The sequence below is a fragment of the Physcomitrium patens genome, chromosome 19, assembly GCF_059467195.1.
Source record: "Physcomitrium patens ecotype Gransden chromosome 19, ASM5946719v1, whole genome shotgun sequence".
In the NCBI taxonomy this organism is placed as follows: Eukaryota; Viridiplantae; Streptophyta; class Bryopsida; order Funariales; family Funariaceae; genus Physcomitrium; species Physcomitrium patens.
In genome coordinates this window covers 11,898,817-11,917,860 of record NC_143428.1, presented here as the reverse complement: position 1 = coordinate 11,917,860, position 19,044 = coordinate 11,898,817, and the positions used below count along the sequence as shown (strand labels likewise).

At 36.0% G+C, this 19,044-nt stretch overlaps 1 protein-coding gene across 1 annotated transcript; it reads right to left on the bottom strand.

The window, feature by feature from the left end:
* Positions 1 to 8,524: 8,524 nt before the first annotated feature.
* Positions 8,525 to 18,711, bottom strand: LOC112295974 (putative serine/threonine protein kinase IREH1). The gene is made up of 19 exons (XM_024548035.3): positions 17,884 to 18,711; positions 16,007 to 17,720; positions 15,630 to 15,673; positions 15,235 to 15,399; positions 13,835 to 14,858; positions 13,219 to 13,571; positions 12,829 to 13,001; positions 12,353 to 12,602; positions 11,955 to 12,047; positions 11,675 to 11,815; positions 11,368 to 11,460; positions 10,998 to 11,214; positions 10,711 to 10,796; positions 10,223 to 10,311; positions 9,839 to 9,890; positions 9,596 to 9,652; positions 9,230 to 9,403; positions 8,907 to 9,008; positions 8,525 to 8,794 (listed from the first exon to the last, which is right to left on the bottom strand). Exons 2-19 carry the CDS (start codon positions 16,914 to 16,916, stop codon positions 8,708 to 8,710), a joined length of 4,110 nt encoding a protein of 1,369 aa, XP_024403803.1. The 5' UTR covers positions 16,917 to 17,720; positions 17,884 to 18,711; the 3' UTR covers positions 8,525 to 8,707.
* Between the last annotated feature and the right edge of the window lie 333 nt (positions 18,712 to 19,044).

Genomic DNA, 19,044 nt, shown 5'->3' with positions numbered 1-19,044 from the left:
CAACAAAAGATTTGATAAATTATTTATCTGTGCTACATATAATAATGAAGGGACAACTAAAAGAGGCTTAAAATAAAATTAAAAAAAAAGAACCGTAGATGCTTATTGCAAGGAACAATATCATTCCACATTAGTGATAAGATATGATTACTTTTTTATAATATTAAAACTATTTGTCTTTGTGAAAAATTAGATTATCATATACTTGGACTATTTCTTATTTGTAAACAAGTCAATTCAGTTCATTATCAATTACATCTACTAGAGTCTATGAAAATCTATCTCATATTTCACGAGTTTTTTTTTTAGAGCCATATAAGACAATGAATATTCTGAAAAGAAGACAAATACCACCGCCTCTTATAGAAGTGGCTAATAATCAAGAATTCAAGGTTGAAGAAGTCTTAGACTCAATGTGACGCCAACATAGGTTGAAATATCTTATTCATTAGCAAAGATATGATATTAACAAATATACATGGAATCCAACAAAACATCTTACAAATTCAGCAAAGAAGGTCAAAGCTTTTCATCAATGACATCTATCAAAATCAAAATGAAAGATAGCAAATATTTGTTATAAAAGAAAAAAAAAATTAAAAAGATTACATTCTACCTTCTACTCTTGTTTGTAATTTTTGTATAATTGTGGCATTGTCATATTACGTGAAATCTTGCTTGAGAATGCGTTAGATACCTAGCTATAGAAGATAAAAGAAATTTGTGACAACAAGTCCTAACCACTCTAATAAAATCGTATATAAATTACTATAGAAGCTTAAAAATCATAATTAAGAATCAATTAAGTCCAATTATTATTTTTTATTTTTTTATTTTTTTAAAAAATAAAATTTAAAAGAAATACAAAAAAATTCTAAATAAATCATAAAGAAATCCTAAAAAAATACAAATAAAATCCTAATTCTAACCAAATTCTAATCCTAACCAAATTCTAATCAAATCCTAATTAAGTCTTAAATAAATCCTAGAAAAATCCTAAATAAGCCTTAATCAAACTATAAAAAAATCCTAAAGAAATCCTAATCAAATCCTAGATAAATCTTAAATAAGCCTTAACCAATTTATAAACAAATATTAGTCAAATCCTAATCAAATCCTAAACAAATCTAACTAAATCCTAACCTAAATCAAATCCTAATCCTAATCAAACCTTAATCAATTTTTTTAAATCTTAAACAAATTTCTAACAACCTTACAACAGATTTTGAAATTCAACAACTAATATTTGAATCATTGGTTTCAATTGAAATTTTTCACATTCTTCAATAATTAAATTAAAAATAAGCACAAAAAAATTGAAAAAAATCAAAATTACCAAATAGACGATAATTTCAAAAATATACTTGGGTGTCAGTCGGCCTCCTTCTCTGACCTTGATGTCAATCTCCTAGAGTCAATTACTCTTGATTGAACTGTTATTTTGCTTCCAAACTTTACATACTTATTAGAAATCAAGCTGACTAACTCTATAAAAAATATTTTTCTTAATCCAACTAGTAAATTAACAGATATCTAAGAAAATCTTATTAGTCTTCAAAACCCTAAATTCTAAGACCATAATCCACAAAAACCTTCATGCTTTTCAATCTAATAGTTTGACCAAATCCAAATTCAGAACACACATTAAGCATAACTACATCCATAAATTTTATCTCTAGATCTATTACCAAACTCTTGAAATTGCCCAAAACGTCTATTTTATTTCCAAAAAACCAGAGTCACTAAAAACAACATCAACTTTGCAAAGGTCTTACAAAGTCATTATCCATCCAAAAACCTCAAAATCAATGCTTTTAAAAATTCTATCAAGTCTCTTTTTAAATTCCACTCTCCAATCAACTAAAGAATCTTAGAATTATCGTCAAGACTTAGTTTTGTGCCGTGAGGTTTGATTTCGACCTTGGTTGGTAACTAGTCTTTATTGGATATTAATTTTTGTCCCATTTGAGATAAATTCTACAAAAACCAACTTTCAACTCTCTCCTACATATGCCTATATCTTTTATTTTTCTAATCTACCTTGTTTTACCTTATTTATGGCCTTATAAAGTAGATAGAAGCTACTTTTCTAAAAAGATAGTATTACTACTAAAATTATTACTACCTTCCTATCTTTTATCTATATTTTTTTACTTTATCTTTTAACTCGTCTCTTCTATAATAATATCCATATTATTATCTTTCACTATATAGTCATATTACAATATGACATCATTAAAGAGATAGAGCACAAATAACTAGTAAATTCAATTTAAGAGCCATCATTTGCTAACTTATCAAATAAGACATTGTAATTATCACAAACTTCAAGGCAAAAAAATAGAGATGAAGATCTTTAACAATGACATGTTCTTCTTCAAATAGATGGCAAGATACAATGCATTTGGTATTACCAAAGAAGAGACTCTCGATTTTTTGTGATTTTATTGGAGGTAGGAACAACTATTGATGGTGTTATAAATATTTTGTTTGAAAGAAGTTATGAAGGTTACAACAATAATCAAATAATAGGGTGAACTTTCCATCCTAAAATAAGACATTACCGATGGCTGACAAGATTTATCAACTACCTTCAAAGAAAACAAAGATCAGAGTATGTGGCAAATACAATTTGTAGTATCTTAGACTTCTTCAACATATGATCACTGCTTCTCATAAAATTCATCTCTAAAAAGGGAAGTAATGTCATCGATATATATCTATTGTAACTATTATCTAGATAATATGAATTGGTAGAAATAGATAAGAATAGATAAAAATAGATTAATTTTATAATATCTTCTAGAGAAGCTTACTAGAAGCCTTATAGACATTGTTTTCATTTTACATATATTTGTAGTTAATTGGTAGGTTAGAAACTCGATTGACAAGCTAACCACGTGCCACATATATTGGTAGCTTGCGGAACAAGCTAACTATGTGGCGCCCATATAGAAAACTTATCTTGTAAATTAAAATACATATCATGCAGAGTCATTATATTTTTGGAGGTCCTATAGAATGTCGCAACATAGATCCTAGGTAGATAATATATACAAAAGCAAGAGTGAAGCTTTTATTATTGTCAATTCTTTTCTTTTTTCTAATCTATTTTCAAGAGTCTCTAGTTTCTTTATCTTTTGGCAACAACCATTTTAGTTTCTTTTTTGATATACATATTTCTCTATTTCTATTTTTTCATATTTTTTTGAGATAATTTTACTTGTTTATTTTCTTTCATTGACTTCTTATCCTTCACAAGTATAAATCTTATAAGAAATATTTAATAGGATTGTTGGCCTCAAATTGCATGGTTTTATTTTTCATCTACTTTGTACAAAAGAACAATGTGTCACTTGTGTATATTTATACTACTTGATATTATATTCTTCTTTTCCACTACTTAATGAGTAATTTTTTTATAAGATTTGTTTTTTATTCCTATTAATATAAAAAATATTGAAATAATAAAATTTATTAGTTTATTTTATAAATTTTTTAATAATAGGTATTTATACTTTAATTAGTAATAATACAAGTTCAAAATTTTATTTATCAAAAAGTAATAAATAAAAAATATAATATTAAAATCAATCAAAAATAATTTTTAGATATCAAAAAATAAAAATTAAAAATTAAAAATCTTTAATAAATGAGGTTTATATAAAAATATGATAATTTAAAATTAAAAATCTCAAAAATTAAGAAATTTCAGTCTATTAATGCTAGAATTACAATACAATGCAATAATGTTCTACAATTAGGTGCTTAAATTTAGAATTTTTTTGTAAAAAATAATTGAATTTTATAATATTTTATAATATTTTTTAGTTGACATAGTAAAATTATTTTATCAAAATGTATAAAATATTAATAATAGAATTTTAATCTTAAGAAAACAATCAAAATTTCAAATAACTAAAGAAATAAAATTCAAATCTAAATAAATTTTTGTTTCTATAAGTAATATATTAGGCTATTAAAATAAATATTTTTAAGAAAGAATTTGTGATCTAGCATATATTTTAACAATTTAGCATAGATAAATATCTTTATAATTTATAATCATTATCATTTTTTTTAAATATCAAATAAAACCACCTTTTGTTACCAAATTATTATTTATCATTATCAATTGGCATCTTCACAATAAAATAAGTTTTAATATTTATTTAGATTACAAGCAGATTCTAAGTTATTACACACACATCACATTACTATATACATATCCAAAAAGTATAGAGACATATGATTGATTGGATATTTTCATATGGACCTTGCTACTTGACACAACTGCGAGAAGTTAAAGAAGGCAACAGCCTCCACTTTGGTAGTTCCATTGACTAATGATATGTAATAATATTGCCATTAGGTGAAAGAAGAAAAGAAATATTTTATTACATAAGAGCTTAAATAAAATTATTTTAAAAATTATCTTTAAAATATATATATATATATATATATATATAATAAAAAAAGAGGTAATAAAAATTAATAAGTGATAATATTGTATTATTTTAGAAGAGACTTGTATTTATTTTATAGGACATAAATGAGTCATATCAAAGTAAATGAGATAAATAATTATTATAAACATCTTTAAGAGGGATTTTAAAATAGTTTTTAACAAAAATTACCTCAAAACACTAAGAATTGATACTCAAGTAGGGCCAGTTGTGAACCAAGATTGAAATCAAATCTTGAGGCACAAAGTTATGCATCTATGGTAAATTTGGAATTTTTTGGTTGATTGAAGAATGAAATTTGAGAGCAAACTTATGAAAAGATTTTGAGGGTTGATTTCATGTGATTTGAAGATACATTGAGGTTTTAAGAGCTTTTCAAAGTAAGAAGTGTATTCAATGGATTTGGATTTTAAGAAATAAAAATAAAATAAAATAAAATAAAAAAATAATTAATTTAATGATTTTTTGAATGTTGTAGAATATTTATTGTTGAAAATATGTCAGTTTGTCATTCTATCTATTGTAAATGTGTATGAAAATTTTGATATCAATTGAGTAATTAGATTAAATATTGTGAGAGTTTTTGTGGATATTTCTCAAATAATTAAAATTTAGGGTCAGTGAAGGTTTTTGCAATCTTGCAACATCTGATAATTCAAATGAAGCAAAAATAGATGAGAGCAATTTAGACTAAAATACCTATATACTAGCTAATTTCTGGAACAATTGAATAATTTAGCAAGGAAAATTCTTTGTTAGAGATCAATATTCAAGTTGGAAAAGGAGAGCAATCAACATCCTAGAAATTTTGAGAGCTTTTCTTTTAATTGGTGAATTCAATTCTTTTCAAATTTTGTGTGATTCTTAATTGCTTGTGGATTAAAGTCTAGGTGAAATTATAGTTAAGATCAATAGTTTAATTAATATTTATTGATGTCTCAAAATAGCTATAATAATTAATTAAGATTATTTAAGAATTTCTTGAGATTAATATTGTATTATAATTATTTATAGTATATAAAAATTAACAAAAATATATAATATATTTATAAGTTTTGATGTGTATTAGAGTAGTTAGTAGGTTAATTTAAAGAGAGTTGATTTATAAAAAATTATTTTGAAATTTACCTATTTTTATTATAATGTTTAAATTATATAGGATTTAGATATTTAATATAAAATTTAAAGAGAAGATTGGGGCTCAAAGATAAAGATTCAAACCTCTAATAAACTCATTTGGAGGGATGAAAGCAAGGTATGGATGGATGAAGGCAAGAGGTGAAGATCTTCATTCTTATTGGTCAAAAGCCATGTCTAATAGGCTCTCAAGAGGCTATCTGTGATGATAATAAGGATTTTTGGTAACTTCAAAAAGGGCATTTGAGAATCAAAAGAAAGGGTTTTAAGGTTTAAGATTTGGAATACAAATTTTATACAAATTTTAGAAGATTTGGAATCAGGATGATGAAGTTATAGCTGTTTAAAATTAAGGTGTATTTTTAAGATATAATGTTGCTCTTTTAAAGATACAAATCTATTATAATAATAGATTTTGGAGATCGATGGATGTAATCCTAAGGGATTTCAAGACCTATGTCTTTTATAAAAGAATTTCTACATTTAGATTTTGTATGAAAGAGTTATAAAGTATTGAAGTCAGCACATATAATTCAAAGGCAATAAGTGAGTCATTTTGTTGATAGTAATGGTTGGAGCCATATCTTGAGTTTTTGAAGAATTTTTTGGCTCAAAATTTCCAAAATTGTATATTATTAGGTTAAGAAGTTATATATCATAATTTCATGGTATTTAAGTTTTTAATTCGTGACATATGAAGAAATTAGATATGTATAAGCAAGGGTTTGAAGCTACTATTAGAATTTTGGCAATATCTCAAGATTCGTAATGAATTTGTAGTTGAAATTTATTGTTGTAGTTGTTGAAAGTACATTTTTACTTCATGTAAAATTTTTGTTTTTTTGGATGGTCGAATAGTGAGATATGAGCTATTGAAGTTTGAAAAAAATTCACCTTAAAGATATATAAGGTTTTATAATATTTTTATCACATTTTGGATTATCTTTGGTACTTAGTGCTTATGTATTGATGTCCTTGCCCCTATAGAGACAATTTTATATATAAACTTGGTATCTTATTTATCTTGAGACTTTGTTGAGCAATTACTAACAGCCAAAAGTCCACCACTATCTTAAAGCAAATCCTCTTTACTTTGACATCAATCAATATGCAAGGTGAAGGAGCCTCTATGGATGCACCACTACTACAATATTTGAGGTTCTATAGCAATAAATGATCTTTGCTTGAAGACCACTAATTTCAAATAAATGGATTTCCTTCAATCCATATTTCTTAATTCAAGAGCCATGGTTCTACCAAAATAACTGTAGTAAAATAGTAAGCTATCAAGAGCATTGAAGTTAAAGAATTAAGCTCACTATTATGCTACAAACTCTTATATTTATGTTTTATTTGCATTGCCATATTTCACCTACTGGTCACTCTTATACGCTTGTGGAATTAAATTTAAAAGCTCAATACTATAAAAACCTCTTATTCATCTATTTGTAAAATTAGATCTCAATAATAATAACAAAAGATCTCTCTCATTTCTTGAATGAAATTTCATAATTCCTTTGCTGTGCAATTGCTACAAATTCTAAAATTGATGAAATTGCACCTCAAAATGAACTCCAACATTATTCAACAAACCTATCAGCAACTTTTAAAATCCTTGACTCATCTCTTCAACAAAAAAAATTGCAATTACATACCTATGCTCTTGATCCTTGCATTGAAATCTAACCATTCCTTTAATCGATGACTTGGAGGGAGAATTGTGCCATAGTAAGTTGGATTTTGCAAGAGAAATTGCAAAAAAAGAAGTAAAAAAAAAAAAAAAAAAAAAAAAAAAATCTTTGAACCGCTGCCAATACAAAGAGTGAATTTCAAATTTTCTTTTGGGGGCTTTGCTTCCAAAGATCCCTGCAAGGGGTACTATCTCTTAACCCTACTCATTGACTGGTCAATGGGACCACCAAAGGAGGGATTGCTGCAAACCCCCCCCCTCCCCAACCCCAACCCCTTGCAGATGTGCAAGTAAAAAAAGAAGAAGCAGTGCTGTACTGTAGTAAAGCAAGTGACAGATATTATTGACTTAGCTGACTTGAAATCTACAGTGATCCCAAAAAAATCAACAAAGCAAGTGAATGGTTGAAAAACCAGTGAACGAAGGTGCTGATTCAAGCAAGGTTGATATGCTTTACATCATGCCTTTGGATTGGGCCCCAATGAACCACAGAAATGAAACCTGGGACTACTTAACAATGGGCTAGACCCCAGGGAACCACAGCAGTGACTACTTAATCACAACTCTGCTTACCACAATCTTAAACTGCTCTCAACCATGCCTATGATTATTATTATTATTATGATAACAATTTTACCCTCTATGATTGTTTGCCCTCATCACAGAAAAGACAAGCATCAATGCCACCCAAAAATCACAAACCCATCATACCCTACACATGCACAGCAACTCCAATATTACCACCTATGAAAGAGATGTCAACAATCCCTTTGCTGTTTGGCACTGCTACCCATTGCCTAACCCTCAAACTCATTTATACAAGAAAATTAGCTATTCCAAATTAATAACCATAGCTTAGATGGTCCCAAATTGATTGTTTCTGACCACCTAATCAATAATGATTCCTCTTGCCTGTCCTCATGGGGCATCAGGCTTCCAAAGCATCCAATGGCCTCTCATTCAACCATACTGATTCCCAAATGCTTCTTGATCTGATCATGATCTGAGGTCATTCTCTTGATCTGCCACCCCCAATTATTCTCTTTTCACGGGATTCTGAGAACATGATGAATCCATTTTCATTCATAGTAGCTTGAAAGGAAATAAGGTGCCAGCACAAGCACCAGAGAAAGGAATAAGAGAAAAGGGAGATAAAAGAAAAGAAGAAAAGAAGAAGTAAAATTAGAGGTTCTGATTCGCTAAGAAACAAAACTGCGAGCCAGAATCAAAATACGTTGATAAGGAAGGTCTCAGTTAATTTCATACGGATATTTAGACAAGATGATACATATAGTACATGCACAGTACCAACGTCTGCAGGACCATGCGTAAACTGGATGTCACTCGTTGACTCTACATCATTGGAGGAATAATATAACAGTCAGCTACGTCTACCAAGTGAGAAGTAGTGATCTTAGTTGTGTGGACCCCTGGGCAAAGTTGCATCTTTAACAGCAGATTGCAAGAGATCGTAGTTGATAGATGCTAGTTGCGACAAATTCTGTTACATCCGCATCAGATACATCAGTAAAGAACACCCATGGACCAAGTTACTTGCAGTATAAAAAGCATGAAAAAAACTTGCAGGATTGGAGGGTCAAATTAGTGCGAACCTTAAACGAGAAGTTGCTGAATGAAAACCTCGATGAGGGCGTAGCTTCAGACAATTCACGACCTTCATCTCGTCTTAGAGGACATGGAACATCGCTGACCTCCTGTTGTCCACATCAGAGGATGGGCAAACCATTAGATTTTGTTCAGTTGATACTCAAGGATGGTTGGCTGTATCATGGGAATGATTACACACAACGTCACTGCATTTGAACATGACCCCAGCAACACTTCAACCATATATCGAACTACTCCTAGCATACTATGTTTGGGGAACCTCGTGCTCAGATTTTTCGAAGAGGTAAACTTCAAATTTATTACTTACTGAGTCTTCCGGTCTTTCGGAGGAACTGGTGCTTCCTCCACTAACACTAGTCTCGCCGTCACTACTATCATAATTATAGTCAGCGAATAAGCGTGTTTCTGCCGAATCCCAACACTGACGAGATGTGAAGTAACTCGTGTCATGAACATTGTCCACACTTGGAACGAAAGCAGCCTGTCCCACAGAACAATTAAGGTTGAATAGTTGATATTGATGGGGCATACAAATGGTAATCGAAAGGACCATCTACAAACCTCAAGGACAAAAGAATGCAAATTAGGCCATCCTTCAGGGTGTTCTAACTAGAAGATTGGTAACACAGTGCACATTTCGAACAAGAACGATGCTGAAGCAAAGGCTGCTTACCTTCTGCATTGCCAACGTATCCCAGTTCAAACCTTTGAAGAAAGGGTGAGCTTTAACCTATATATTCAATAAAAAATCAGAATTCATCCCCTCATCTCAACATCTCACCAAGAAACATCCTAAAAAACAAAGTTCGTGACATAAACAGATCACCGAATGTAATAATAGAACTCTATTATTGAGAAGGCAGCATCTTGGAATCCCTCAGAGTGAAAGAGCCTGAGCAAAACAACCATAACCTACCTCAGCAGCACCCTTAGCTCCAAGCCGATAGTCAGGATCCTCTGTCAATAGCCTGCCATAAATAGACACCACAAGAAACTGAATCAATTTGGATAGAAAATTATTACAGCCATGACTTTGATGTAAGTAATCAATTTATCATCCCAAAAGAGTATTTATCGGTAGAGTCATTAGTGGAGAACTAGACTAGAACATTCATAAATATCCAGATAGTTAGGAATTGTAAAAGAAAGAAAATGGTAAATACGTCTCAACAAAACTCCTCTTTTGAATAACTATGCACTGATTAATATGTGAAGTACTATGTGGACATGCATCTGAAAACTGTAAAGCAAATACTTGAAGACTTAGAAATGCCAGAAAGACGCCAAAACTAAAAGGTACCTATCAATAAAATCCTGAGCCTCATACGACATTTCCTCGGGAACGTAAGGCCACGGTATATTACGATTCAAGATATTGTCAAAAATGATCTGAATCAAACACGAAAAGACAAAAAAACACGGTACTGTTAGAGAATTGTTAATGGTTAAAGACTTGAGGTCAATAAAGACTTACAGAACAATGCATCATGATCAAGGATTCGTCTACAAGCAGTCGCAAACCCAACATAAGTCTCGATAGCAATCCCGTGACACCTCAAAAGAGAATGTGACAAGCATATTGCATCAAAAAGTTGGAGCGAAATGAATAAGAGGATTACAAACGAACTTCAAATACTCAAGCTCAGAACAGTCGTAACAGAAAATATGGAAAACAGCATACTTGCTGACAGTAAACTTCGGTTTTCGTTCACTTTTCATGCAATCAGATTAGATTAATAACCTAGATATGTAGGAAAACTAAAAGAATTACAAAACTGATAAAAGTACCTCTGGATGCTCCGCATTGAAGGGAGGCACTCCAGTAAGCATTTCAAACAAAATCACTCCAGTGGACCACCAATCAGCAGCAGGTCCTGCACGAATGAACAAGCTAGCATATAAGATACGTACTCTAAAATACAAAACCTTTTTTGGGAACCATGCTACAGAGAAGAACAGCAAGGTAGGTATTGTGATGCAAATGGGTCATAAAAGAGCTCATGCAAAATCATTCCACAATAACTTAACCACTACCAATTTCAAGCATCGCTTCTAAACTCATACTCATGGATTACCATGAGAGTTTCCAAGAAGAATTTCTGGAGCTAGATAGTCAGGTGTGCCAACTGCAGATCGCTGTTGACGCCTCTCCCTCTGCTGCGGCAGCTCTCCACTAGGTATTCTATGATGCTTGGTAATTTCTTCCATTAACGCGGCTCCACCTACTGCAGGACCTGAAAGGTCATCGGTACTGTTGATAAGACCAACTTTTGATAAACCAAAATCTGTAAGCTGCGAAACAGAACCTCATGTGTCAATGCTCACTTCAATTTCTTGGTTAATGCGGACACAAGGAGCATCATGAATTTATGCAAAAGACAGAAACACGAAAATCAACCATAAAAATCAAATAAATCAACGACTCATTCCCTGCACTAGAGGTACCTTAATATGCCCATCATGAGCAATGAGAAGATTATCTGGTTTTAAATCACGATGGACAATACCCAGACCATGAAGATACTCTAGCGCCAGCACCTGTTGAAACTCACACGGATGAATCTTTTTTCTCTGACAAAAATTGGCAACTTGCAGCTTCCCAGGGATTAATATTAAATATGTCGAAATCACTGAACATCTAGTAAATCCAACATGATCAACATTGACAGGTCAAACCATATTGGTCATATGAAGTCAACAGCTTATTAAATCCTCCAGCATACAAGATTGTGAAGGTTATGTGGGAATTTACGAGTTCTGCAATGTAAACACGGGACGCCTCTTCTCCTAAACAAGTCAAATTCCGCAGCAAAGAGAACAAATCTCCCCCGTTAAGATACTCCATTACCAGATACAAATTTTCAGTGCATGTGAACGAGTAAAAAAACCGCACCTGTTAAACAGATCAGAAAAACAAAAAGTACTGTGTTAAAATGACCACAAGTTAACAGCATGAAACACGAAGAGCAGGGAACAGAAAACGATCAATGTTGTGAAATGCACAAGAGATATAGAAGGAAAGTATGCTTTACCACGAACGGATTTCGCACGGAAATCAGAATATTCCGCTCTGCCTTGACACTCTCTACTGCGTTTTTTCGGATCATATCTGCTTTTCGAAGGACCTATTTATGAAGACAATCATCAGATGATACTGACCTTACGACCTACAGATGGCGAAGTAACCAAAAAAGAAAATAAAAAAAGAAGTTCAAAATGGCATAACGAGCCGAACAATGATAGACATGCTCTAGCGACCCTTTAAAATTATTTAACATCGAAACATAAAATAGAAAATAGAAAATAGAAAATAACGAAGAAGAAGCAATACACCAACGGAACATGGCACTCTTAGAGTAACCTCACTGAAAGAAACACGTCACAAAAGGGGTTAAGGGAGGCAACCACTTAATCAAAATAGACATTTCACCTTGATCGCAAAAAGATCACCCGTGATCCGTTTTCTTGCCAGAAATACTCTACCAAATGCTCCTCTACTGATAGGCTTGATGATCTCAAAGTCATGAATAGTTGTTCGATCCTTGTATGTTGGGTGCACGGGCGTATTCTTCGAGGAGTGCGAACCCTCTTCATCCAACGAAAGGCTTCCTTCTGCTGAGTTCACTAAACTTTCAGGAACATATTTCCCTGAAGCCTCTAGAATTAGCTGATATTTTTCTCTGCAAACAAATTATATACGTCGATACTTAGGATCTCTTGACTCTAGCCTACACTTACAGGAATACTTACGTTAACGTGATCTCCACAGGCCACACCAGCTAAATCGAGTCTTCATTTTGTTGGCATGGGCAGTCTTTTACATCAAATTAATCACAGATCGCTAATGATATTCATGTTATTCAAGATCCGACCTCTTGCAAGAAAATTCAATTGAATAGGGCCAACCTGCAAAGCTTGTCAATTCGTCTACCAAAAGTGTCAACAGTAAGGGCATCAACTGTATTCTGCTGCAGCACGTCCTTCAGATCCTCCATGCATAAGACGATGAATTCAGCAGCCTTAGGGTGACTCTCGTTGGTGTCAGCAATGCATAAAGCAATATCAACCAACTCGTTGATCTGCAATTCAAAGAACGTCAGTGATAACTCTGCCCATTCATTGGCTTCCACATCAGGTAGTTCTTGAGGCAATATTCTAATTACACAACCAATAAAACCACCATAAACACATCCGTAGACAAACAAATATCCAAGAATACCTCATTAGCATTCTAAAATGTATAAAAATATATCCAAAATAGCAAGCACCAGTAACCAAGGTAGAAGTGCAAGAAACCTGTTGAAGGTCTTCTAATTCTGCGAAACTATTCCTGTCAGCCAACAATGAGTCGATCTGGCTGTTCTTGGGCGTGGCGAGAGGAGATCGCGGCGTTAAGCTACCCACTGACGATGAAGGGGCAAGTTGGCTCCCCACCGAAGAAGGAAGAGCTGCAACTGTATCAACCTTGGGTCCAAACCGGGACTTACAAGCAATAGAATTAAAAATTCTGGGCTCATCTAAAATACTGGCAGTATCAATCTCATGTAGGTCCTCTAGCATGTCCTCGGATACCCTACGAAGCAATTCACCACCTCCACGTTCATGCATTCCAGGCTTTTCTGACGCAAGCTTATCTGTCGAGCAATTGTCTGCAAAGATGCCGGGAAAAGCAGTGTATATGAGCTCGTTTGTAGTTCAGAAAGAGCTTCGTGAAGAATGACATACCCATTCTGAAGCACTGAGAATTTCAACAAGGGCTCCCAAAAAGTCGTGTATCTGAATTTGTCGAAATTTTGACCAACAAAACAACTTCATTCCAGGATGTAGATATTCATCATGGGATCATCGAACCCATTAAGAACACCAACAATCAGGCCCGGAAAATAATTTTCAAAGAAAAGGATTACCATACCATTATCAACACCGTAAATTGGCGTTTTCTTTGTATCTGGGCTAACACTGGCAACCACAGCAGAGCTCGTTGGAGTGTACGATTCCACAATGCGTTCAAGGGTTCCAGCTAACCTTTTCAACCGTTCATCAATCCCCATTCCTTTATGATCACATCGATCAGCAAAAGCACACACTCGAGAATGCTCTTCCAAATGTACCGTGGGAACCTCTTCTTCACATATTCTACAAATAACAATCGGCGTATCATCTCCCCAATGGCGCTTCACTGGGGTCGGTTGCAAGGATCCAGCTGGCTGTGTCCTTTCCTTCGTCGATGGAGCAACTTGAGGTGATGGCTTTTCGGGGCTTGATTGATTTTCTGATCCAGTCTTCTCCTTCTCAAAATTCTTCCAAGATGTAGGTCTCTCAACAAAAACTGCATCCGGCTTGTCCGTGGTGTCAACCTTGACATCCGAAGATCTCAGACTTGATAACTCACCCTTCAACTCCGATTCCTTGATTGATTCAAGAGCTGGCTTAGGAGTGCTTTCATCTTGAGTCCACCTGGCCGTGGGTACGTCATTGGGTCGGAAATGATCTTGTGAAGAAGGTTTACTTTTCACTGGTTCACTTGCGGTTACTTTCTGATTGTCCACTGGGTGCCAAAATTTCTCGACCTTCTGTAATCTGAGAAGATCTAATTCTAGGAAGTTTCGTTTCTGATACTGCAATAAACGCGTGCAGCGTGTGAGAATGAAGAGCATCTTAGTATGTAGTTGCTTGAGAGTTCCCATAGAGAGTTCTTGTCTCTTTTCGTCTAAATCGTGCACGATTCCTTCGCAGTTTTTTCGGAATTCCTGGGAATCCATCATCGCACATTCTTTTGCTAATATCAGCAAATCTTCTGCTCTTTCTTTCCAGACTGAAGTAGCATCAGCATTCTTCTCAAGTGCCTCAACAACATCACCAGCAAAGACCGCAAGCTCAGCATTGACCTCCTCCTTTGCAGTGTTAAATCTTGCTTTCAACGTTCGCACAAACTCCTGTAAATGAAGCTGGTCAATGAGGAAGATACTTCATGTAATGACAGCTTCTAAATTAAAGCGACTCAGAAATCAAGTGCTCAATCATCAGCTGTGAGTCCCATCAAAACATTTGCAACAAACTTATGCTGCCTTAGAATTCAAATCAAAGTATTTATCATCTCTGTTTCATAAAAAAGCGGATACAATTGTGGGTGACTTATCTTTCACCCACTACCAGTTGGAAAAATCAGGTTTTTGTGGGGACAGGAATAGAGGAAATTTTTGGATGGGTTAATGTTAAACATTATAAAAAGCCAAGAAAATCAATTCAAAAATAACAGATACGAGCAAAACGACATGTTGTAATACAGATTGCTGCGGAAAAGGAGAGTACCTCCAAATCATTAAACCCGCCGAAATTTTGAGGCCGAAAGAATTCATGCGAGCGAAGTCCACGAGGATCTAACTCATGAGAGAAGCTTTTGATATCAGTAGGTCGCTTGCCATTGGTTTTGGTCATCCTCAAAAGTGCTTTAAATCGAGGCGATTCTGTTGGACTCTGAACAAAACACTCACCGTCATCCTTACAAGAGGTAAAATATTATCTGATCAAAAGGTGTAGAACCCAAAATAATGTCGGAATCAAAATCGCTTACGGATTTGTACCATGTTTCTTAAACAAAAAAATCATAAGCGAACTTCGAACCTTCACCTGCAAGAATACAACTGCAAACTAATAATATTTTAAGTTTTTCATAATAATAAAAAGCAATAGCAAATTGAATATACCTCAGCTTCATCATCCTCTACAGCTTGGTGGGAAACATTCTTATCTGCGGACAACCCAGAACACCAGGTTACCAAGGACGAGTTCAGGTGATTCTCAAACTATTCAGGGACTAAATTGGAGGACCGTGATTTAAATCTAGAGGATAATAATATGATTCTCAGGCTATCACACATATGTTGAGGTGATGATTAAAGGTATACTCCTTATACATTTGCTACTTTTCACTCCCTCCTGAATCAACTCCGTACACCCCAAGTGTAAATTGTAAACCTCGAAAACATGCAATTAAAAAAACAAAAACGAAAACAAATTCCTGAGTGGCTACAGTAGCTACTCCGACGCCCGTGAACAATCAGGAAAGTTCACACAGTCTTACCTTGAGGAAACGCATGTGATTCATGCAAACTGCCGGATACCCCTCCATCATATGAGCACTGACCTACCGAGGAGCTCGCCTGGCCATCACCCCAATTGCTCACAAATGGATTCGCTCTATGAGGGACACTACAATCACCACGACCTGATCCATTTATACGCCCACCAGCGTCGCAAATTCTTGAACTCCTTTGTAGTTTCTTCACATTCGAACACCCAGGACTAGCATCTGATCGAGGACTTACTTCCATCTCTGAAGCATCAGTATGCATCAAAAGTGTCCCTCTGTTGACCTTGCTGCCACCCTCGACAGTAGAGGAATCTTTGGGAGAAACCGAATCCCGTGCATGCACCTTGGAGGCTTTGCGCACTCCTGACAAAAGTCTAGTCGATGACTCTCCTTTGGACCAAATATTTACTGCTTTCTCCTGTTCCCGTCGAGCCTCATTCTCCGTATCAAAACGGCTTTGGAAGGTTCCTGCGTAAACAGGGCCAGAGCGAGTGCTGGGAGGGAAAAGAAGAGGACCTGATCGCGTCTTGATGCGTTGGAGACCTAGAAGAGACGTAGCAAGACGAAAATCCTCGTCCGGAATTGGAGCAGAAATTGTCATTTCCAATTTTTCGTCGATTTCACCCTTCCCAGAAGTTAAACCTTTCTTGCTTTTCTCCTTACTTTCTTTCACCCTGTCTTTCCATTTCTCTTTCTCCTTCGCTTCTTTGCCAGATTTTTCTTTTCCTTCTTTAGCAGGCTTTTCTTCAATGGCATCACCTTTGACCCAGCTAGGCAAACTGCTTGCATTCCGTCTTCCACCCTTAACGCTACTCCCAGCATCGTCCTCGTTCTTCTTCTTCTTATTTGCTGAATCCTTACTTGCAATGAGCCCTCCAGCTACCCTGCCAAATGGTCCCATATGGCCAGCCTGATAAACTCCTGAATGTCAACTCAAGGGCGTCTTTCAAAGTATACAGATAATTTTGATCAAAAAGTCCCGAAGTATATGTCACCTTATTCGCATTGCACATTTAATCAATCAGATTTAGGTATCTCACTGTTCTATGACTTTATCGATTTTAGACTCAAAATCCCCACTTCACGCTTCATAGTCGGAAGATACTTCAAGTTTGAATTGTCCTTCATTGTTATTATCCTTTCCGGAGCAATTTGGGAGGAATCTCCTTCTATTGATTATTGCCACGCATATAATGCATCCCCAGTGGCAGCTTCTCGCCAACGTAGCAGCTTAGCATGTGAGTTAATAGTACAGGAATCTCAATGTTTGAGTCAGTAACTCTCAGGTCGACGATTCGAGCTGCACCTAAACTCTTCGTTCCTTTCCTCGCAAAACCTCTAATACCTGCCACTAACCTTGCCTACCAGACAACTTCATAATTGCTGAAGAAACACCTTCTAGAATTCAATATTGAGGGCTTCCTGTGGCACCATGTGGGTAGGAGAAGATCACAGTGGCCAACCAATAGCTGATACTGATAATCAGCTGGTGCACACGAGTGAATCGAACTGACAGCGCCAAGTTCAAGATTACTTTCCATCCAAAGCAGTGACTTAGAACTCCCTCGAGATGAGCGATGAAAGTCAATAACCTTGCTAGCCTTGACGCATGAGTAGAATGTCCCTCCAGGCTCTAAGACAAGATCTCAGAGCGGTTCGGCGAAAACATTCCGGTGCCAACTCTAACTTTCATTTCAAAAAGGATCTGTAATAAAAGAAGCAAATCTGGTCCTTATCAGTTCCCGACTTCACTCGTTCTCAACAACCAACAGCTCAATTAAGACACACGATGTTCTGAAGCAGTTGCCTCGATGGAGCTCAGAGGTTTGATTCAAAGGGAAAACCACCAAAAGTGAACATCTTATTACCTCCACCACAATACTCCCCGCATCAAAGGCTCCCTCCCCACTCCACATTCCTGCACTGCCGCCTCACGCTGCAACTTCCTCCACTGCAACCGCACGTACACACCACCATACCGTCCCATTCACGTAGCATTGATCCCGCCCCTTTGCTCATCATCATCATCACCTTCTCATACCCTCGCCGATCTAGATCCTTCCACCATCTCTCGCTTTCTCTCTCTCTCTCTCTCGCTCGCTCTCTCTCTCTCTCTCTCTCGCTCGCTCTCTCTCTCTCTCTCTCTCTCTCTTAATCCCGCTCGTATCTCACCAGCTCCAAACGCAAGCACAAACACGCGGACGACGTAATGCTCCAACCACCGCGACTAATCAAACCCTAGCTCCAAAAACCTCCCGCTTCGAAATTGCCCGTCCTAGCTCGTCCTCCCACCTCCACCAACGCTGTAACCCGTCCTCAAAGTCCATACCCTCCCTCGGCACTCACTCCTTGTGCCAGCCAGCCAACTCCCAGCTCAGCCGCTTACCTCCACGCCCGTGTTGTTTCTACCATCAGCAGAGGATCTCGGTTGGAGCGAACAAGCCCCTGTCGCACACACAACACCACCACACACACGCCGCGACCAGCCGGATTGAGTGCGAGCCAGTGACGAAGCAAATACCACCAAATCACGGGAGCTCGACGCGATTCCGGTGTCGTCAGTCCCTTCCTCCTCCTCGCTTACTCTCTCTCTCTCTCTCTCTCTCTCTCTCTCAGTTCGTCCTACTGCGCTTTGCCATCGCCACATGAAGGGCAGCAAATTGCGCTGCGGTCATGGCCTCTTCAACTCTGACACCATCGCCCTTGCTTGCTTGCTTCGTCCCCTTCCTCGCCGAGGTCGTCACTCCAGCCAGGGGATCCGTGTCGGATGGGGGGGTGGTGGATGAATAAATGGTATCCTACATTAATGGCTGGGTGGATGTGCCCCCCCCCATGTTGGGGCCATTCAACTGTGGGGCTGGTCGCCCTAATAAAGAGCCCCCCCCCTCGTATCTAGAAAGTCAGAGCGCTCTAGGATCAATGACACACAACATCATCAGCACATCTGGTATCCGAATATATACCCCCCCCCCTTCTCTCTCATTGATTTCGCTACCTTTTTCCCCAATTCCCAACTACTTTTAGGGTTA

What these genes read in the sequence shown, in the direction of transcription:
- LOC112295974 (XM_024548035.3), bottom strand. Translation starts at nt 16,916, where the DNA reads ATGGGACCATTTGGCAGGGTAGCTGGAGGGCTCATTGCAAGTAAGGAT. An exon ending in GCGGGTTTAATGATTTGGAG is followed by an intron (nt 14,859 to 15,234) that starts GTACTCTCCTTT and finishes CTTCATTTACAG; the next exon opens with GAGTTTGTGCGAACGTTGAA. An exon ending in CCGTGCGAAATCCGTTCGTG is followed by an intron (nt 11,816 to 11,954) that starts GTAAAGCATACT and finishes TCTGTTTAACAG; the next exon opens with GTGCGGTTTTTTTACTCGTT.